The sequence below is a fragment of the Calidris pugnax genome, unplaced genomic scaffold (genome assembly GCF_001431845.1).
Source record: "Calidris pugnax isolate Ruff unplaced genomic scaffold, ASM143184v1 scaffold335, whole genome shotgun sequence".
Classification (NCBI taxonomy): domain Eukaryota; kingdom Metazoa; phylum Chordata; class Aves; order Charadriiformes; family Scolopacidae; genus Calidris; species Calidris pugnax.
This window is the reverse complement of record NW_015091148.1, coordinates 1,550,357-1,572,824: the sequence shown is the minus strand read 5'-3', so window position 1 is coordinate 1,572,824 and position 22,468 is coordinate 1,550,357. Positions and strand designations below refer to the sequence as shown.

Here is a 22,468-nt window from a genome sequence, read left to right as displayed (position 1 = left end):
GGAAGGAAGGAGTGAAGATGCTGCTATTGCCACGATGCTGGGGAGAGGACCGGCTTCTCCCTGGCTCTGGCAAGGGGAAACTCACAGCTCCCCCATTCCACACATCCCACAGGTCATCACTCATCCCCACACCACCAAATCCTCGCCTCCGGGGTCTTCTTCTGGAGAGAAGCTTGAGAAGAGACACCGTTCCTGGTTGGACACTCGGGGCATCAGCCCAGGCTTGGCTCCAGGGAAGATTCCCCTTTCCAGTGTGTGGATAAGTTGGAAGATATAAATCCTCAGCAGGTGGAGATGTTCCAGTGTCACCTGTACCAGTACAGATGGCTTTTGTCCCCCTCTCCCCAACATTTGCTCCCCGGGCTGTGCGTTTCTCATGGAAGCAGTTTAATTTATTTGCAGGCTCCGCTGATAACCTGGTGCCCGAGGTCCATGGCCGAGGGGAGGGGACGTGGAGGGACAAACGCCGGTCCCCACACGGAGGGGACAGGGCCAGGGCAGCCTGTCCCCTGCACTCGAGGAGCTCCAGTGTCCCCAGGGGTGAGGAGATGCTGATGGGGCAGCTCCTCCATCCAGACAACGCAAAGTCAGTAGCAATTAGTGTCCCATGAGGTATTTCTACAGACTTTTGAAGCTTAGTTATTAAGTTTTGCCAGAACCCCCAGATCCTCTGGCACGAGGGCCTGAGGTCCTTCCCACCCAAACCAAGCTAAGGATGACTTTTTCCCCCCTTTTTAGCCCCAAGAAGGTCGATGCCCAGCCAAAAACTTCCACGTGAGAAAATGGTCCTGGTTTATCTGAATTTCCCGCTGCAGGAGGGAACCAGGTCCTTTCCCCCCCTCAAAAGGGGGAAGAGGAGCAGGTCCTACCAACCCCCCACGCTGGGCTGAGGGCTGCACCCATCCTGCTGAAAAAACACCATCTCCAGCCAAAAAAAAGAAGAAAAAAAAGAGCTTTTCCACGTGTCCTTTCTCGCTTTGGCAGTTTTTATGCTCCGTTTCACTGTTCCTCCGCCTCCGGTGGCCGATGGAGGGAGGAGGACACTCTGCAGAATTCAAGGTTGGATAAAGGAGGCTATAAAATTATTATTTTTTTTCCTAAATCAGCAGGATGAGAGCAACCTCCAGAACCAACCTGAAGTACCATTCCAGGCAGGACACAACCATGAGGTGTCCCCTCCCCAAACAGGGATTCAATGGCAGAACAGGACGGAGCCACCTCTTTGAGACCTCACCCGTGTCCACCAAGACCATCCCCCCCCTCCTCCAGCCTGGAAATAAAATCTCTGGACCTTTTCCGTGCCCAAAGAGCAGATCAAGTCCTTCCCTTCCACCGAGATGTAAAGGAACTCTAGGAATAGCTTTATTTTTATGGGATTTCAAGGGAAGGCTGTAACTACAGTTAACCTTGGGATCTCATCCAGCCCTACTGGCCCCAGGCTGCTCCCCTGCTCCTGGAGAGGTGGAGCTGGAGCTCGGGAAGGCTGAGGAACATCTGCCACCTCCATGGCAGAGCTGTCCCCACCACTCCCCTGGGACAGATCGACAGCAGGGTCTCCTGCAGCTACAGGTGACACCAAAACACACCAGCAGGACAGGCTGGTGTCACACCATCCCCTCCCCAACACCTCAGAGAACATCTGCTCCCTCATTTCAGCTGCTGCAGACAGACCCCAAACCTGGCTGAAGGCTTCATTTGGGGAGGGGGGGGCTGCCCCCACCACGCACAGGGTTCAAGTAACAGCAGAAGCACCAGCAGGTTGGTGGGAGAAACCCTCCCGAGGGCAGGGACAGCCAACCAAAGTCATCTAATTCAAGTATTGTCCCTAAAGTCTGGCTGCTGCTTCAACAGCTCTGAATGCCACAGAGCCTCCCCCCATCCTCCTCCTCCTCCTGGGGAGCTGGGGGGGGACACAGGGGATGGAAAGGAGCAGGACAGACCCTCCCAACCCACCACAGAGCAGGGTTGTGCGTTTTCACCCCAGGGAAGCCCAGCACGGGGGCAGGATGGGCTCTGCACCCATCCCCAGCACCCCCTTCCCCTGGTGGGCTCCCCCTTCCCAGTCTAACCCACCTCTCTCCATCCCAAACTGGGAAGGAAGGAGTGAAGATGCTGCTATTGCCACGATGCTGGGGAGAGGACCGGCTTCTCCCTGGCTCTGGCAAGGGGAAACTCACAGCTCCCCCATTCCACACATCCCACAGGTCATCACTCATCCCCACACCACCAAATCCTCGCCTCCGGGGTCTTCTTCTGGAGAGAAGCTTGAGAAGAGACACCGTTCCTGGTTGGACACTCGGGGCATCAGACCAGGCTTGGCTCCAGGGAAGATTCCCCTTTCCAGTGTGTGGATAAGTTGGAAGATATAAATCCTCAGCAGGCGGAGAGCCAGGATGTGAGGGGATGTTCCAGTGTCACCTGTACCAGTACAGATGGCTTTTGTCCCCCTCTCCCCAACATTTGCTCCCCGGGCTGTGCGTTTCTCATGGAAGCAGTTTAATTTATTTGCAGGCTCCGCTGATAACCTGGTGCCCGAGGTCCATGGCCGAGGGGAGGGGACGTGGAGGGACAAACGCCGGTCCCCACACGGAGGGGACAGGGCCAGGGCAGCCTGTCCCCTGCACTCGAGGAGCTCCAGTGTCCCCAGGGGTGAGGAGATGCTGATGGGGCAGCTCCTCCATCCAGACAACGCAAAGTCAGTAGCAATTAGTGTCCCATGAGGTATTTCTACAGACTTTTGAAGCTTAGTTATTAAGTTTCACTTGGAAGCCAAATCCTTTTTTTTTTTAAAAAATAAAAAACAAACCCTCCTTCTTCTCCAGGACCAAAGCTGAGGCCCCCAGTGATGGGGAACAGGGTTAGGGTAGGATTCATTAGCACCCTTCGGAGCATCGCTTGGCAGAGGCAGAAAATCAGAGGTTTTTTTCCAGGCTGCTTCAAGATCCTGCAGGAGTGTGACCAATTGAGGGGCACAGATCATTCTGCAGGGCAGGATCAGAGTCCCAGCAGCTCCTGAGCCAGGGCAGGCAGGTCTCAGGGGACAGATCTCCCATCTGGGGACTCGGATCACACACAGCATTGTGTTTTTCATACCACATTTGCAGGACGGAGCGTTTCCTCCACCCGGGCTGAGAGCACAGGAACATTCACTTGGTTAAATCCAGGAGGAAAGATGCTTCTCCGGACGTCTCAGCATCACTTTGGGCAAATTTTCAACTTCTCCATGAAATGCAAACTCTTTGCTGCAGCAGAGGAAAGAGCAGACCAGGATTTGAAGGGGTGGGTTTGGGGTATTTCAGCCAGTGCCAAGCCCAGAAACACAGTGAGAGCCACCACCTCTCTTGGCTTTACCATTTCCAAACTGCTGGTGGTTCCATGGACGTGCCAGGAAGGGGAGGAAGCAGCAAGGAAGCTCCAAGAGATGAGATGCTGTTCCAGAAGAACCCTCAGTTATCCATTTCTTGCTCCAAGACACCCCAAAGATGCCTTTTAATGCCCCAACGACTCCCGGTGAGGATCCTTCACAGCTCTAGAGGAAACCACTTCATTCACAGCTTCTGGACGCAGCCAGAGAAGGGCTAAAAGTGCACGTCCCACGGGACTGAGATGAGGGCAGCAAGTACCTTTGGTCCATGGATGGCTGTGACAGTCACAGCAACGGCTTGGCCACCCTCCTTCCACTCATCACAGGGGCTCAGCGACATCTTCCAGTGTTTGATAAGGGAAAAACACCTCCTCAGAGGAGCAGCCCTGGCTCCCCCGTCCAGCAGGAACCATTCCCTTTGGCAGAAAGCTCCAGGACATCCCAATTCCTTCCTTGGACCCAACTTAAACATCACACAGGACCACCCTGCAAATCCAGTTGCAGAAGCTCAGCTGCCCAAGACGAGGTTCAGCTCCTCTTCTCCCAGATCCTAGAGAACAGGGCAGCTGCCTTCAGGGCTCCGTGTTCCCAGGGATTATTCCAAGGAGCCACATGGGATTCGGGCTCGGGCTGCCCCCGAGCAGCTCCCCAGCTCCATCCCCTCCTGGTGAGGGCCAAAGAAGAGTCTGGCCATAACACCTGGAGCAGATGATCTTCCAAGAGAGTCCCCTTCTCTCTCTCTTTCTCTCTCCCTACCTGGAGCTTTTCCAAGGGAGGGCATAATAAAATTCAGCTGATGATAAGACAGGATTTCTCATGCCGAAAACAAACCAAAACGAACCAAAAAAAAATATTAAAAATTAAAAAAAAAAAACACGACATCAAAAAAAATAAAACTTTCAAAAAATTGTAAATAGTGCCATGACATTCTTTGTTCCGCACGGAGTCCGAGCCGGGCTCAGCTGCCTCCCAGAGCCCTCTCCCTGGGGCAGGAGCCCAGGCTCTGGTTCCCGTCCCGCTGTGCTTCTCCGGAGTCTTGAACCCTCTTTTTCTCTGTACAAAAAAGAGCTTGAGAGAGCAGAAGCGGCAGCGCAGAGGAACCAGCTTCGCCCTCGGCCGCCTCCTTCCCACCACAGCCCGACTCCGGCTACAGGATGGCGACAACCCAATTCCTAACGGGGAAGAGAGAAGGGAGAGGGATCAAAAATCCCGCTGGATCTGCCCCCGCTTCGGCACCAGAGCTCGTGTGGGCACAAACGTGCAGGAGAAAGCAGCAGGAGCCTCGTTCCCCTCCCTGAAACCAGCCAGGCAGTGGGGAAAGACCACGGAGTGAACAACCATGACCTGAAACCAGCCAGGCAGTGGGGAAAGACCATGGAGTGGACAACCACGACTGTCATGGCTGGAGAACTCGATGATCCTCAAGGTCCCTTCCAACTCTAACCTGAGGAGAAGGACTTGGGGGTGCTCATGGATGAGAAGCTCCACACGAGCCTGCACCTGAGGAGAAGGACTTGGGGGTGCTCGTGGATGAGAAGCTCCACACGAGCCGGCAACACGCGCTGGCAGCCCAGAGACCCAACCCCATCCTGGGCTGCATCAAGAGAAGCGTGGCCACCAGGGCGAGGTTGCATCAAGAGAAGCGTGGCCACCAGGGTGAGGGGGGGACTGTACCCTCTGCTCCCCTCTGGGGAGACACCATCTGGAGCTCTGTGTCCAGTTTTGGGGTCCTCAACACAAGAAGGACATGGAGCTGTTGGATGGGGCCAGAGGAGGCTTCAGAGATGCTGGGAGGGCTGGAGCCCCTCTGCTGGGGGAGAGGGTGCTGAGAGAGTTGGGGGGTTCAGCCTGGAGAAGAGAAGGCTCCAGGGAGACCTTAGAGCCCCTTCCAGTATCTGAAGGGGCTCCAGGAGAGATGGGGAGGGACTCTGGATCAGGGAGGGGAGCCAGAGGAGGAGGGGGAAGGGTTTGACACAGAAAGAGCTGAGCTGTGGGGAAGAACTTGTTTGGTGTGAGGGTGGTGAGAGCCTGGCCCAGGTTGCCCAGAGAAGCTGTGGCTGCTCCATCCCTGGAGGGGTTCAAGGGCAGGTTGGAGGGGGCTTGGAGCAACCTGGTCTGGTGGGAGGTGTCCCTGCCCAGGGCAGGGGGTTGGAACTCGATGATCCTTAAGGTCCCTTCCAACTCTGACCATTCTGTGATTCTATGACTTCTCCAGGAGGGTTTTGTGGGGTTTTTTTTTGCAATCAGAGGGAACAGAGTGATTTGGGTTGGACCCCCCCGGGATGGCACACGGAGCAGAAGCACCATCAGCACCCACCTACCACCACGTACCATCAGCGACAGCAACAAGGCGGGCGCAGCAGCCTCGCTACGTGGAGGGTTCGGTCTCCTGCTTCTGTTTGGAGATGAGCTGAGCTTCCTTCAGCGACAGATACACCTCCTCCTGCGGGTCGTAGTAGTAGAACTTGCGGATGTAGGAGATCAGGGGCCTGGGGGAGGCAGGGGAAGAAGTTTTAACCCTGAGGAGCCACCACCACATCATCCTCCACGAAGGGTAAACCAGAACCTCTCCCTCCCCAACCCACCTCCAGGCTGTGGCACCAGTAACACCTGAGCTGGTCACCACTCTCTACACCCCACAGGACATTTATCCTGCTGTCCCACGGCTGAGAAAGTCAACTACACCCTCCCAGAGCCCTCGCTGCAGAGAGAGGTGTCTCCTCATTGCCTCCTGCAGCAAGGGTGGAGGAGGAAACTGGAGGGACTGGTCCCTGGGACTCACTTGGGCAGCGGGAGCTCGGGGATGTGGTCGATTCGGACCAACTGCCTGATCCGAAAGCGGCAAAGGTGCTGGAGGGATTTGACATTGCTGAACCTGGAGACTGGATACAGGAGCTGGACAGGCGTCGGAGGGAGACCTTTGGGGAGAAAAGAGAAAAAAAAAAAAAGAAGCAATATTGGAGACAAGCATTATATAGACAGGAACCACTATTGATTCGGGAAGGAATCCCACGGCTTCAGAGTCACTTGGGGCTGAGGAGCCAAACCTTCCAGCCAAATCTACTCTTTTGGCTGGAAAACATCTCCAGCCTCTCCAAAAAGGCAACCCCAGTCCTGGTATGAGGGGGTGGCTGTGGAAAAGCAGACCCAAGGCCACCACAAGCTCCGAACTGCCCCGTTTCCCCAGGGCTAGGAGAAGAAGCATCGCTTTATACTGAGAAGCACCAGGGTTTGGAAAAGACAGAGAAGAAAGTCAAAGCAGAAGGGGAGCAGCACGACCAGGCACGTAGGCTTTGCCTGGAGGAACCCTCCGGGGGGGTCTAGCGAGGCGTTAAGAAGCTGAGGGATTGGGTCAGCTCAAGCTGTGCCAGAGTGGCTCATTCCTGGGGTCACGAGGCAGAGGCACAAAGGCAGAGGAGGCGGCAGCTTCGCTCCAGCCACCTCCCCACGCAGGGAACGAAAAGAGAGTCGCATCCAGCCCCACAACCTCCTCCTCCTCCCCCAAAGTTAAGGGCAACAATCGAGCCCGCAGGACCGAGGGGTGGGGGGGATCTCCAGGAGCCGGGTTCGTTGGCAGCACAAGGTTTTTATCTGTCTTTACAGAAGGATTCAAAGCTCGTTACACTCTAACCCCCTCCCGCTGCCTCATCTCTGAAGGCAACGGAGTGAAAAGAGAAAAGGCAAAGCTCTTCACACTAAGATGGGCTCAAAACTGCTCTGGGCAGCTCGGGAAGCTGCGAGCCAGCTTTTGAGAAAGCAAAGAACAGCCATCCATTGAAGGCTGGATTCTCTCTCTCTCTCTCTCTCTCTGTCCCCCCTCCCCAACCCTCCGCCTCCTCCTTCCTTATTCTCTCTCCTACCGAAAAGGAATCAGCCTCTGGGAGCCCAGCCAGAGACCACAGGGACCAGCACGAGCCCCACAAGCCACCCTGGCCACATGCCCCACTGCCAGGAGCCAGATGAGAGCTGGAAACAGCCCCCTCCTCTGAGCAGCACTTAACATTTCAGTGGGAGAACAGCACTAACGAGCACACTGGGGAGATGCAGATCCTAAATCTTCTCCCACTACAAAAAAAAATAATATATACATCAGGCATCAGTGTGAGACTTTGTTTTTCAAGGATCAAGGCTCAAATCAGTGCCTACATCCAACGCTGGCTGCAGATGGAGCGGTGCAGGACCTGGGGGGGACAACAAGGGATCCCTCAGCAGGTGCACAGCGCTCTTTTTGGGGGGATATTTTCCTTTTTCAATGATATTTTTCCAGAGCAAGTCCTTTCTAAGGTATTTGCCTGGAGTCCTAAGCCCTCAAAGCCCTGTTCTCGAGGGGAAAAGATCTCAGGATTAGGAAGGTAAATCATCTTTAAGTGGAAATGATTTCGTGAAGGCTGGGTCCGTTGTGAAACCAGCTTCACAGCCCTCCCCTCCCTCCCCAGTAAATCAGTTTTCCAGTTATTGGTGGTGTCTGCAGCAGAGGGCAACACTGAACACAGCTGGGCTGTGGCTCCACGTCCCATCTCCTCCCCTCCAGCCTCTTCTACACCAGGAACAATTTGGGGCAAATCCTCCCCATGCCCCAGTGCCACCGTCCCCATCAGGACCTGTAGGTGTCACAGCAATAGGGACAAGGAGCAAATTTTGCTCTAAATTTCACTCTAATTTCACTTGCAGCAATCCTGAGGCTCCTCTCGCTCCTCTCACCTCGGCAGCATTCCCATTCCTGCTCTGGTTGGTTCAAAGCATCACTGCTCACCTCACACACCCCCCTCCAAATTCTGTCCCCCCACTGTTGCTGTCTCACAAATAAGGGTGTATTTGCCTCTTTGGGAGGCTCCTCCCTCCCTTTCACACTGGATTTTTTGGCTAGCTTTCCAGTATACCAGGACGTTGGTTCAAAGCATCACTGCTCACCTCACACACCCCCCTCCAAATTCTGTCCCCCCACTGTTGCTGTCTCACAAATAAGGGTGTATTTGCCTCTTTGGGAGGCTCCTCCCTCCCTTTCACACTGGATTTTTTGGCCAGCTTTCCGGTACACCAGGGCAGATGAGGGAAAACCAGAAAAAAAATAAGAATATAGAAGACACTGGTCCTGTTGCCTGCCCAGATTTAAGGAATTTAAGTTTGTTTTTTAATTCCTTCAATTAATTTAAGGAATTAAGAGGTTGAGGGATGGGGAAACGAGCTCTCTGCAATCAAACATGCTTCAACAAAACCTCCCTGACGCTCCCTCCTCGGCTTGCAAGCACCTGCCTGTGGATGGGCTCTGGCATCGCAGGGGGACTGGGAATCTCCAGGATCTCTGGCTGGAGGCTCACACTTGGAAACACTCCCACAGGCTCAGCTGAACATCTCCCCCCTCCACAGCCCCCAGTGGGTCCTGGCTCAAGGGAGAACTGGGAAACTACAAAGCACGGAGCGGTTCCAAGAGCAGCACTGAGACAGGGGGAGGGAAGAAAGCGGAGTTTTAGCAGCCAAATAATTGCTCGTTGAGGGAGCAGCTTTCTAGTCCCCAGCTCTGTCACAGCGTGAGATGGCACCAGCCTGGAAAGAAGGGTTTGGGAAGTCTTTTTGTCACCATGAGCGAACGCTGCGGCTGCCGAGGGAGAGATCTGCTCCTCAGAATCCTTCTGGGAAGTCAGTGGGCAAGGACACCGACCAAATCCACATCAAACTGTCTCCCCGGGACACACCAGCAGCTGATGGCAAAGCAAAACCATCTCCCAGATTCCCAGCAGGAGACTCACCTGGAACCCTGGATCGGAGGAAGTAAAGGAACTTCCCGTTTTTGGAGTGCATGATGGCTCTCTTGATGAACTCCACCACAGACTGGCAGCGGTCCTCAAACTTGGGATGGCACCACAGGCTGAAGGTCCCTTCCGAGAGAACAGAAGAGGTTTCACGTTAGAGGAGCACTGGTGGCAAGAGGAGACAATTTGGGCACGAGTCTGATGTTCTCGAAGACCAGGCAGGGCACTAAAAGGAAACACCAGTGGCACCAGCTTGCAAGGATGCTGCTCCACTGGAACCAGTGCCCTCCAAGAGCTGAGGATACACAGAAAGACACAACAACGTGACCACCGTAACTCAAGAGTGGCCACAAGTCACCCTTGCCTGAACTTGTGAACAGCCTGCAACGATTTCTAGGTCTAAAAACTTAAATTATCAAAGCAAGGAGCATTAGCAGATACCTCTGCTCCCCTGCAGTGTCCCATCTACAGCACCCCTGAAGAAAGAGTTAAACCCCCACACAGAGGTGTGTAAAACCAGTGATCCAGGTGCTGAAGGCCTCTTCTGCCAGAGGATCCCATTTCAGGGCAGCTCCGTGTTCTTCCCAGCTGTTTCAAAGCCCTTAATTCAAATTACCTTCAAGTTAGAACCAGGGTCAAGCTACACCCACACGGTTCCCCCCCTCCACTGCCACCCGATACGGATGCACCCAGCTCGGGTGGCAAACAGTGAAACCAGAGATGGGCATCACAGGGAAAAGAAGGTCCTCGGACCTGTTTACACACCTCTAAGTAGGCTGGTGTGAGCCTCGGGTCTGGTTCCCTAAAAGTGGCACCCTTAGGCTCGGGTGGCAAACAGTGAAACCAGAGATGGGCATCACAGGGAAAAGAAGGTCCTCGGACCTGTTTACACACCTGTAAGTGGGCTGGTGTGAGCCTTGGATCTGGTTCCCTAAAAGTGGTGCCCCTAAAAGTGCCTGTAGATGCAAAGCCCTAAAACCCAGAGCCCCTAAAAGTGGCCGTAGATGCAAAGCCCTAATGTCTGGAGCCCTTAAAAAGTGCCTGTAGATGCAAAGCCCTAAAACCTAGAGCCCCTAAAGTGCCTGTAGATACAAAGCCCTAATGTCTGGAGCCCTTAGAAGCAGCTGTAGATGCAGAGGACAAAGCACAACCCCCAGCCTCCCCAGCCCCCCTTGCCTAAAAAAAAAAAAAAACAGACCAAAAAAATCTGGTTCCTTTCCTCTCATCTACCTGTAACGTGAAGGTCAGGCTTTTATCTCTTTCCCACTCCCTCGCCCTCACCATTTGTCACCTCCAGGGGTTGATCAAAGCTCTCAGCTGGGCAGTTCTCCCCTTTGCCACAGCACATTCAGTGCTGGGGGCACGGGGGGGCTCCCCACACAGACCCAAAATGAGATCCTGGATGTGATGCCACGGCCAGAACTGCTGCTCTAGGGAAGGCAGTGAGATCCCTGCAGCGAGGACAGCTTGAGGAACGGGAAGGACATCTGGGTAAGGAAGCTCCCAAAATAGACGTATCCCAGCCCCAAAATAAGAAACGGGACCAGCAGCAAGAGGAGTTTGCTCCAAAACTCAATTATGGAAGTATCCACTGGCCAGGCAGCCTCACATTCCTCCAGCTCCAAGAGCTTCTTGCAATTTCTGGAAGGATGGGGTGATGACAATCCTTCCTTCTTACACAACGGTGTCCCGGTGTGTCCCCCAGGGGGGCAATTAACCCTGGGGCATCTCTCCATCAGAAGGGCTCACAAGCAGAGGTGCTGCAGGGTCTCTGAGCTCCACACCACGAGTGGAGCTGGAGGAAAACACCAGCAGCATCCCCGGGGCAAGGGCAAAAAGGTGAGAAAGATGAGCTTTGCTCCACAAGGTTGCAAACCACTGTTTTCTGCAGCAGGTTGGCCGGGAAGCCATTATTTGCAGGCACGTTTAATGACAAGGCTCTACAGGGGGTTATTATTAAAGCTTCCCCCTGGTCACTGGGCAGGTTTTCCCCCCCCGTGCATGGAGCCTCTGGGGTATTTTCCTCAGCCTGAGGTGTTTGTGCAGGGGTTCAACGCAGAAAACCCCAGGTGAGGACGAGGTGAGAAGCAGCTCACACAGGAGGAGTAAAGGGGGCAACCAATGTGCCAGGAGTCCTCGGAATAAAAACCCAGTGTGATGGAGCTAAAGGCTCATCCTGGCACGGACCATACCCCTGGGACACGGGGAGGTGGCAGCAAGGTGACAAGCTGCGACAGCAAGAGATCACTCCTCATTTCACAGGGAAATAAGCTTCGTTTTGGGAAGCACCAAGAGCCAGGAATGGTGATTCTCGCTGTACATCTCATCTTGGCAACACAGGATCCCAAAGACCTCACCATCATCGTTTTCCAAGTCCACTTTTCCAAAGGAAGGCCCCAGGACAGGCACAGGGAACACATTTCCCAGTTTTTCAGAGTTATAAGGAGAACTGCTGCTTGAGGCACAAGGAAAAGTCAAACACAGCTTCTAAAGCCTCATGCAGAACGTCAACACAAGAAGAAGGTCCCGCTGCTGCTGCTCCCCCTCTTCTGCCAGCTCCATGCCCAGAACACTGGTATGGGACCTTGGGACCAGACTGGTCCCCAGTCACAGGTCCCCACTGCCAGTGGCACCCCCAGGACATCCATGGCTCTCACCTCTGTAGTGCTCCATCCTGGTGTGGTGGGTGATGCCCTGAGACCGAAAGCTGAGGCTCAGGATGTACCGAGGGTCAGAGCTGTCTCGGACCAGAAAGGACCCATCTGGCTTCCCCTTCAGCTTCATCTCCGCGTCCTCCCAGTTCATGGGTCCCCAGTACCACCCGCACTAGAAGAGAGACAGAACATCAGCCAGTGCTAGCCAGAAAGGCTTTTATCAGCAACCAAACTGATGTTAATTCCCTTTTAAATGCCAAAAAGTGGAAGTGTCTGGTTGTATCCGCCCAGGAATATGGATGGTGGGGACTTGCTGGATGAGAGCACATCATCATATTCCCAGAAGAAAGAACAGATGAGGCTATAAAAGCCCTTCCATGCACAATAAAAGCTTTTCTAGACTCAAAGACCTAACTAGGAGAAAGGCAAGAGGGGTTTTTTTTTCAGCCCTATCCTAATGTTATCCTCCCAGTTCTGTAAAAAGGGCAGACGGGACCCCAAAACCAGTGCTTGGACCCTTTTCCCAGGTCTTTTCACAGCCTTTTCCCTCTGGCTACCACCACCACCATCCCCATCCCTGTTACCTTCTCCAGCTCCCGCAAACTGGCCGCGAAGCTGCTGGAGTCGGGGCGGTAGAGGGGACACTGCAGGTGTGGGGCGGGCTGGCCCGGCATCGCCTCCGTGGGTCTCAGCGGGACGATCCGTGGGAAGGCGTCTGCGGAGGGAGAGACACGGTCACCCACAGGGAGGTCCTCCACCCCCGAGGACAAACCACCCCCTTTGAACAGCTCTGGAGGTCAGGCGGGACGATCCGTGGGAAGGCGTCTGCGGAGGGAGAGACACGGTCACCCACAGGGAGGTCCTCCCCCTGAGGACAAACCACCCCCTTCACACAGCTCTGGAGGTCAGAGCAGGAGGGCCAGAGCTGCAGGAAGACGGGCTGATGGATGGAAGGACAATGTCCTCCTGAAGGACACAGTGGGAGCCACCACCTGGCTCTTCCAAGGTGACCAATTCGGCGCTGTCACCTTATGCCACCTTGGAGGGAAGAGCCAGGAGGCACGGGCTGGAAGGTACGAACACACATCTTGAGAAAGGGGCAGTAAAAACCCTCTGGGTCGTGAAGGAAACCAAAAGCGAAAGAGCAAATGGGCAGGAAACCTCCTTGGGTGCCGTTGAGCAAGACCACAGGCCAGGCTGGCTGTCACAGCTGAACCCCGCGCCCACAACTCTCCCCTGGCATCTTATGGGACACAGCACACGTCAGGGTGGGCTTCCCCCCAGAGGAACCCAAGAAAATAGGAGATGCTGAACCGAGGATAAAGCTGGTGCCATCAAAAGCTTCAGCAAAACAAGCCACACCAGGAGGAAACCAGAGCCCTGGCACGCCGGTACCCGAGCAGGCAAAGCGGGCAGCACCGCTGCTGTTAAAGCCCAAAGCGTGGCCCTAAAGCTTCTAGAGGGAAAAAAAAAAAGTCCCCAAAGTCGAGCTCCCTGGAGGGAAAGGCAGAAAAGGCAGAGCTTGGCTGTTAGAGCTGGGCTGACCTGGGGCATGGGGCGGAGGAGGCGGAGGCAGAGGGAAAGACTGCAGGGAGGAGCCCATCGGACCCACCAGCACAGACGTAGGCAGCGTCCCACTGATATCATCTAGGAGAGAACAGAGGCAGAGAGACTCGGAAAACAAGGAAAGGCAGCTCCGAGAGCAAGGCCCCGAGAAAGCTGGTGCCATCAAAAGCTTCAGCAAAACAAGCCACACCAGGAGGAAACCAGAGCCCTGGCACGCCGGTACCCGAGCAGGCAAAGCGGGCAGCACCGCTGCTGTTAAAGCCCAAAGCGTGGCCCTAAAGCTTCTAGAGGGAAAAAAAAAAAGTCCCCAAAGTCGAGCTCCCTGGAGGGAAAGGCAGAAAAGGCAGAGCTTGGCTGTTAGAGCTGGGCTGACCTGGGGCATGGGGCGGAGGAGGCGGAGGCAGAGGGAAAGACTGCAGGGAGGAGCCCATCGGACCCACCAGCACAGACGTAGGCAGCGTCCCACTGATATCATCTAGGAGAGAACAGAGGCAGAGAGACTCGGAAAACAAGGAAAGGCAGCTCCGAGAGCAAGGCCCCGAGCCAGGAGAGGAGGAGATGGAGCTTCCCACCCCAGGAGAGGAGGAGATGGAGCTTCCCTCCAACAGCTCCCCATCCTCCTCGTGCTTCTGGCACCAGCTTGGCCCCTCACACCCATGGAAGAGAGTCTTTTCCAGCCCAGCTCGCTCCATGCAGGCAGTTTGCAGCACGAGAGAGGCATTTAGAGGAGATTTCACAGCCCCGGCACATGCAGTTTAAGGTTGATTTCATCCATCCAGAGCTGCCCTGGCTCCTCCAGAGGAGGATGAGGAGCAGCTTGGCCTGGCTCCTGGTGCGGCAGAGGCCCCAGTCCCACCAGTTAGAGAGCACAGAAGGGAACTGGCCTCGCTGGACAGTGGATAGGAAAGGGGAGAAGTTTGCCCCAGTCCCACCAGTTAGAGAGCATAGAAGGGAACTGGCCTCGCTGGGCAGAGGATAGGAAAGGGGAGAAGTTCCCAAAAGCAGCAGAAACGCCATGAAACCAGCATATCACATCCCACCTGCACCGCTCCACCACCACCCTCCCCTCCTGGCTGATCCACTGAAGCCTTCAATCAAAAGCAGCAGAAACGCCATGAAACCAGCACATCACGTCCCACCTGCACCGCTCCACCACTACCCTCCCTCACATGGGACTGGAAGATCCCCTCTGGAGATCATCCAGTCCAACCCCCTGCCACAGCAGGGCCACCCAGAGCAGGTCCCACAGGAACGTGTCCAGGTGGGTTTGAATGTCTCCAGAGAAGGAGACTCCACCACCTCCCTGGGCAGCCTCTGCCAGGGCTCTGCCACCCTCACAGCAAAGAAGTTCCTCCTCATGTTTAGGTGGAACTTCTTATGTTCCAGTTTGTGCCCATTTCCTCTTGTCCTGTCCCTGGGCACCATCCTGGTGCCTGGAGCCTGGCCCCATCCTCCTGACACCCACCCTTCCAGTATTTATAGGTGTTGATCAGATCCCCCCTCAGCCTTCTCTTCTCCAGACTAAAAAGCCCCAAGTCCCTCAGCCTTTCCTCATCAGAGAGATGCTCCAGGCCCCTCATCATCTTCATAGCCCTCTGCTGTGCCCTCTCCAGCAGTTCCCTGTCCTTCTGGAACTGGGGAGCCCACAACTGGTCCCAGTGCTCCAGATGGGGCCTCCCCAGGGCAGAGCAGAGGGGCAGGATGACCTCTCTGGACCTGCTGGTCACACTCTTCCTGATGCCCCCCAGGATGCGTTGGCCTTCTTGGCCAACAGCAAGAAACCCTCTGCAGGGGAAGGTGACAGAGATATTATGGGGTGGGACAAGCAGGCAGTGAGCCCAGGGACCCTTGGGATGCTCCTCCTCTGCCCCCACAAGGACAGACAGACAGTTCCCCCACTCCCACAGGGACACAGGGCAGAGGATGCTCTCCAGGACCATACCTAGCAGGCTGAGGCTTCTTCGTGGTGGCGGCGGCGGAGTCGGAGGGTGAGGGGAGGTCAGTCCTCGCTGAGAGATGTCCACGTCCACCAGTGACACCGTTTCACCTGCAGGATGGTGGAGCAGACTGTTAGTGCGGCACCTTCTGTGGGGAGGCAGAGGGAGAGGGGAAGGGGCAGGAACCTCCGTGGGGTTTGGAGGACAATCTCAGATGTTTTCAAACCAAATTTCCCAGCTGCAACGCTTTGGGGACATTGATGGACTCCACAACTGCAGCCCAAAGGTCAAGGAACTTTCCCAAAAGGGAATGATGTATATAGGTTCCTGTGGCCAAACCCTGTTGGGAGTCCAGCACCAGGAGAACGTGATGAAGAAGACACTGGGAGACCTTTCCAGGGCCTTTCTTGTTCACCAATCAGAGCTCACTAATGGTGCAAAGCACCAGCACTTTGTATAACGCTGGGGAAATGGTTTCACAGCTCTTTGCTGGCACCTGACTCAGACGATGCTCCTGTTAATGCCTTTTTTTTTTTTTGCCTACCAATGCCTTAGATCATCCAACACAAACACCTCTTACCCGAAAGGCCACGAGGGTACCAGCTCTTAAAATTAATTGCATGGAGCTAGACAGGCTTTTACATTAAATAACCGGAATTCACTGAAGCCAAAAGGCTTTGGATCCAGAATTGGGGAAAATAATGACACAAATTAAGATGTGTCAAGGCCGGAAAAAGCTTAAAATCAGTCTAAAGATCATGGGAGAGAAATGAAGCCACCAAATCAAGGTCAGAGCATCAACCTCAGAGTCAACTGACACAGAGTCGAAAGGAAAACACCTAAAGAGAGACCCTCAGTGGCATTACCACCACCAAGGCAATTTTTTCCCCACCAAAAAAAAAAAAAATCACTCTAACCAGGCTCTGATGAACCAACAACAACCACCAAACCATCTCGAACACTTGAACCACGGGTCTCAAGGACAAGGAGATGTGGCTGCCTCAGATTTCAATTCCTGTGGGCACTGAAACTCCTCTTCTGCTCCAGAAAACCCTGCGCGGCGTCACCCACCCCTGGGTAAGTCCCTGGCAACGTCTTTACCATGAACAACACAGGGCAAGACCCACTCGCCCTCCCTCTGCTTTTAAACGTCCCATCTGTTAATAAGCTGCATTAAGAGGAGTATTTAGGGGTGGTTATTATCCGAGGTCCCTTCTCCCTGGGGGATTTATGGGTGTGAGCGCACACGTGTGCCCACAGGATGCTGCTCTTTCATTTCCACGCCCTAAAAAAATAAAATAGTTGGGCTGCCTTTGTCCCGTACAAATAAAACCAAAGCCCAGGCTCGGAGGGGCTGAAGGAACTGCCTTCCAGTCCTCCCCACGGCAGCAGGAGCCAGCACCTCCAAGAGGAGAGGGAAGGAGAAGACAACCTTCCCAAAGACCCCCAGCTCGCCCCACACACTGATCTGAGAGCAAACCACCAAGAAATTAATGGAAATTGCACCAGGCACTGGAATTCTGTCCCATTTCGGTGGTCCCAGGCTCACAAAATCCCCTACACAGGGGCAAAAACCTCCCCTCTAGACAGGGGCAAAAAGCACCCCCCTCTAGACAGGGGCAAAAAAACCCCAAACTCTCTAGACAGGGGCAAAAAAACCCCAAACTCTCTAGACAGGGGCAAAAAAACCCCAAACCCATCCAGGGGAAAAATTCCCCCCCCCCCCCAGAGGGGCAAAAAATAAAAGCCCCTCTAGACAGGGGCAAAAAACCCAACCCTCTAGACAGGGGCAAAAGAAAAAACCCCTCTAGACAGAAGCAAAAAAACCCTACACATGGGCCATTAAAGAAACCAGGAACCCAGCAGATAAATACCCACTTGTGACCTTCAATTCCAAATCCTGGAGATGGGAATCTCCCCGGGAAGCCCCAAGGACAGTTCTGATGTCGAGTCCACGGCACAGGAGGCACATGACCGTGACCAGGAGCTTTTTTGGCAGCAGAGCTTTCAGCCACCAGCAGAGCAGGACTTCCCCCTCGCACCATTTATAAACCGACCAACTTCCCCCGCCCCCAGTAGAAAAGGGAAGGTCAGAAACCAGCAGGACATGGGGAGAGGGGAGAAAGAGGCAGAAGAAAGGAGGTAGGACCCACAAAAGAGGTTTCAATTCCCACCGGTGTCAGGCAGCAGAGCCGGTGGCGTTGGGGCACGGTCCCCCTTGATCTTAGCCCTTCTCAAACCAGGGGAGGGGACACCAAACTGCATTCCATCCACAGGGGATTTCCAAAGCACTCGGAGGAGGGACCTTCCCCTCTGAGAGCACGACCCAAACTTGCCTTTCAACAGGAGGAATTGCAAAACACCAACGTGCAACAGGCACGTTCTTTGCAGCTCCTCCGGCTCGAGGTTTGAGGCCAAGCAGGACAGAGGGACCCATCACAGGTTGCACGTGGAGGCAACTTTCAGTGTCTTATCATCAAGCACACGGTGCTCCTTCCATCCCCAAATAAAAGGCCTTGCTGTGAACCTTCCACATCCTTACCTGTGAAGAGGGGGCTGAACACAACCGGGGAAAAGGCACTTTGAGTTCTCGTCAGTCTGTGTTTCCTATTAAAAAAAACACACCCCACATATTGTTAGAAGAGATGAGGAGATTCAGCGCATCCCACCAGAAGAAAACAACACCCTTTGACCTTCTCAAACCAGGAAAACCTTCCCCATTCTTTACAGGAGCTGGAGACAGCTCGAATGCTGCCTGTTTATTCAGCTCCTGGAGCTCCTGTTGGCCTAAGTAGGGCAGTCAACCAGCAAAGCTGGGTCTCCATCCTGCCGGGGAGCAAATCTCTAACTAGGTAATTAATAAAAGTCTTTGGAAAGAAAAAAAAAAGAAAAAAAACACCCAAGCAAGTATGGTCACCGGAGCCAAGAGGCTGTTTCACAACCGACATCAGGCTCCATCGCTGGGTCAGGTGTTGCCAAACGCCTCCCACAAACAGGTTGGGTCCCGGCGCAATGAACGCCTCCGGCGAGCACAGGGAATGCCCTCGCCCTGCTTTTGGAGGATGCCACCCCCCTTCTCACCCCAAAATGGGTTCCAAAAGGCAGGTGAGGGGCAGGGGAGCTAAACCCGGAGCCGTCCAGATGGGTGGAAACAGCTGAAAACGCGCCTCTGACGGAAAATCCAGCAATACCAGTAGTTTGCTCTCCAAACTGGTGGTTTTGTAACAACGCCAGAGCCAGCCCTGTGTTCTCCTTCACAAACCATCATCCCAGCGCCTTCCCCACTGCGATGCCAAAGGGCTTTACCCAGATCCGGGCAGAGAAAAGGCTGGTAAACTGAGGCACGGGGTACAGCACCCCCAGGACTCGAATCCCTGGTTGGGGTGAGTAGAGAAACGCATCTCCAGGGCTGGAATCTCACTCCCACCTCGGAGGGGACCCCAAGGACAAAGCTGAGCCTAAACAGACCTCTCGGGGGCTGCAAATTTGACAAAGGTCTTTCCAGCACGTCCCATCCCAGCACTGGGAAGCCCCGCATTAGTCTACTGGTCTGTACTGGGAGAGACGAGTCAAATAGTGCAACTTCCCTGTGCTGGCCAGAGAAACTGGTCCCATTGCACCCAGGCAAGCGACCACACCACCAGGATCTACAGGAGGTCAGAGATGAGCTCTGGTGGCCACCCAGACCACCCCACTCCCACCACTACCTGTGACAGGGGTGACACCTTTCCTCCTGATGTCCTCCTCGCTCTCCAACACCCTCCCCACGAGAGGTTGACCCTGAACCCCTTCTTGTGCTCCAGACCCTGGCTCTGCCCACAGTCACCTGTGAAACCTGGACAAAGCTTTAGACAAAGCTCTGAGCAAGGACAGTCACCTTTCAGGAAGGATGACACCCATCAGACCCAACTCCATCACCCTACAGGGAGAAAACCACGAGCTCCAGGCTCTGGGTGCACCCTCATCTTCTCAGGCTGGACCCTCCCCACGAGAGGTTGACCCTGAACCCCTTCTTGTGCTCCAGACCCTGGCTCTGCCCACAGTCACCTGTGAAACCTGGACAAAGCTTCAGACAAAGTTCTGAGCAAGGACTTCAGGAAGGATGACACCCATCAGAGCCAACTCCATCACCCCACAGGGAGAAAACCACAAGCTCCAGACTCTGGGTGCACCCTCATCTTCTCAGGCTGGACCAAACCCTTCTCTTGTTTGTCCAGACACATCACTGGGTCACCCAGCTGTGATTAAACACTTAATACTATAAGTCTGCAAATAAAAATACTAAGAACACTCATCATCCCGATACATAAAACCTCATTAAAATATTTGGAAGGGTTTTCATGCCAACATTTTACAGCCTTTGATTTTGGGGAGCTCTCCTTTCTCGCAGGCTCACACCAGCAGCAGGGGAGAGAGCAGGAAACAACTCCCATGGACCAAATCCTCCACTTCCCCAACTCCATCTCCACCAAAACGACGTCCTTCCATTCTTCCTCCTCCAGCCCTCAAGTTCTGCAGCAATTTCACTGATACAACCATTAAATATCCCCAGACAGGCCCTGGGTGAGAAGCCCCTATTGGTATCTCCACGTTTAGCTCCTCAGCCTCTCGCAGCTCAGCAGAGCCCAGTTATTGATTTTAGATAAAGGGGCTGGTTTCCTTCCTCTGGGATCACCACCGGCACGGGAAACTCAGCCAGAAACGCCCTCAAGTTCTGCAGCAATTTCACTGATACAACCATTAAATATCCCCAGACAGGCCCTGGGTGAGAAGCCCCTATTGGTATCTCCACGTTTAGCTCCTCAGCCTCTCGCAGCTCAGCAGAGCCCAGTTATTGATTTTAGATAAAGGGGCTGGTTTCCTTCCTCTGGGATCACCACCGGCACGGGAAACTCAGCCAGAAACCCCAAATACCAGGAATTCTGCTGCTTGCGGATGTTTAAAAAAAAAAAAAAACAAAAAAACAACCAAGAGCTGGATGAGATAACACCCACCACAGATCGAGGGAGCATCCTCCACTGCCAGCCTGCGGAGATTCGCGAGGCAGGAGTAAGAGCTCGATGGCAAAAAGAGTCATGAATTAACCCAAAAGCCGCCCTGAGCCACCTCCTCAGCCACGGGGAACACCAGATCCATCCTATATCCATGGGGGCCACACGCTGGGTGGCAACAACCTCCAGCTCTTGGCAGAACCAAGGAAATGTGGGGTTTGGTTTGGTTTTCCCCCCCACTCCCAGTCAATCGATGCCAACGGGTGCGAAGCAGCCGATGGCGTTTGGTCAAAAACCACAGCAGAAAATGAAGTTTCTGCACAATTTCTCCCCGAGCGGAGGGACCGGGGCACCGGGAAAGGAGAGGGAAAGAAAAGTAGAGTCTGCTAAAGCCCAATATTCACTTCCCAGCAAGCCCAGCTTAGCTCAACCGCATCCCAGCATCCCAACCAGACCCTGGGACTGTCCCCTCCGTGGCAGCACGGTGGCAGGAGGGACGCTGGCACCAAGCACATCCGTGTTCCACCAGCACGGGGGCAAAAAAACCCCTATTGTGTTCCCAGGATCCAGACTCCTGGAACTGGAAGCATCCAAGTTGTCTCCAACCCACCAGAGTCACCACATCAGACACCTTGAAGTAACCTTTGTTAAAATACCGCTTAGTTAGCACGACACCGGAGCACGAGAAGTGACCACGAAGGTCCCCAACGGTGCTTCTCTGCTCCCAACCTGCTGAGACACGACCAACGAGGCTCTCTCACCCCATCCTGGGAGGTCCCGGGGACTCCTGGCTCTCCTCCAGCACAAGGATGGAATAAACCCCAAGCCCATGAGCCAAACACCGGGTCATTCCAGGGAAACTCCAGGCACCACCATCCGAGGCCCCTTTAGTCCTTTGTGGGGAACGAAGCTGTTGAATAAACCTGCTTCACCAACCCCCCCAGCAAAAAGCCAAGCTCCTTGTGGGCACAGAAGCTCTGGGGAGGACTCAGACACCCCAAGAGGCTTCAGGGCTGGGACCTGACACAAAGATTTCCATCTCAGAGCCATCCCCTGCTTCAAAGGGGAGGTAATTTTGGCTTCCGCTACGTCCTGGCTGCCTTTCGGGCTGCTGAGGTGGCCTTGTCACCCCCCCTCCAAGCCAGTGCCATGGGGTCACACCTGACCCAAGGTCACTATCTCCAGAGAAAGTTTCCCGCTCATCCCTCAACAGGTCTTCAGCCCCACCGAGGAGGTAACACACCCCAAAAACCATGAGCAAGATTGATTAACCCCACGGGGAAAAGGGCCGTGCTGCAGCACCCAGAGTCCATTCCATCACTGAACATGGCTCCCGGGCTGGCTCTCCCGCCTCCTCCACTGGGAATTTCAGTTCTGCTGCTGGAAAAGCCACACAAAGTGGTTTCTGGAGCACAGGAGGCCCATCTCAACCTGAGCCGGGGCAGCCCTTCACCCTCCCCAGCTCGTATCTTCTGGTGGAGCAGGGCAAGGAGAGCTGGTGCTGGTGGAGCAGGGCTGAGGAACAGGGTCCCACACCGACACCAGGACTCATCCCTCCAGCCCTTCTAACCCACGACCCAGCCAACCTTCAGCTGCCAACACCTCCTCCAGCCACGGAGCACGGGGAGAGCGGAGCCCCCACAGCAGCACCCACCATCACCCAAGACCTGAGCCCAACCATGATGGCCCCAAAACCTCAGGAAATCATTCGGGAAGACACAGAAGGGCAAGAAGCAACACCAGCCCCTGGGATCCCAGCGTGGTGTCACCAGCCACCGCTCCTGGGACACGTCACCTCCTCCCTCAGCCGGTGCCCGCAGCATCCCGGGGGTCCAGCGGCTCCTCCGAGCCACCCAGCACCCACCAGCCCCCGTTCCAGGATGATGCTTTTCCACCATCTCCTTTGCGGATGCCGGAGCATCCCGTTCCTCCTCCTCCTCCCGCCTCTCCAGCTGTGCTCCAGCTGTGCTCCTGACCCCGCGTGACAGCGGTGGCCTCAGAAGCTGCTCAAGGAGAGGGACGGTCACGGTGTCCATCAGGGGGGTGGCACCCACGCCCCACAGCCGTGCTCCTCCATCACGGCACCGGTCTCCCTCCTCCCCCCCGGTGCTGGGGGGCCAGGCCATCACCCCCCCGCCTTTTCCACCGGTGACAACCCCCAGCTCTGCCACCAACAACCCCTGTCCCATCCCTCCAAAAACCACCA

The 22,468-nt window shown here is 54.8% G+C and overlaps 1 protein-coding gene across 1 annotated transcript in view; it reads right to left on the bottom strand.

Annotated features, from left to right (window-relative positions):
* Positions 1 to 664: 664 nt before the first annotated feature.
* SOCS7 (suppressor of cytokine signaling 7) overlaps positions 665 to 22,468 on the bottom strand; it is a 22,838-nt gene continuing 1,034 nt past the window's right edge. Inside the window, exons 2-9 of the mRNA XM_014958938.1 lie at positions 17,814 to 17,878; positions 15,277 to 15,381; positions 12,353 to 12,483; positions 11,772 to 11,940; positions 9,112 to 9,240; positions 6,147 to 6,282; positions 5,696 to 5,853; positions 665 to 4,536 (exon numbers count right to left, since the gene is read on the bottom strand). Of these exons, the coding sequence (XP_014814424.1) occupies positions 5,733 to 5,853; positions 6,147 to 6,282; positions 9,112 to 9,240; positions 11,772 to 11,940; positions 12,353 to 12,483; positions 15,277 to 15,381; positions 17,814 to 17,878 (856 nt within the window). The 3' untranslated portion in view covers positions 665 to 4,536; positions 5,696 to 5,732. The remainder of the gene's footprint in view (positions 4,537 to 5,695; positions 5,854 to 6,146; positions 6,283 to 9,111; positions 9,241 to 11,771; positions 11,941 to 12,352; positions 12,484 to 15,276; positions 15,382 to 17,813; positions 17,879 to 22,468) is intronic.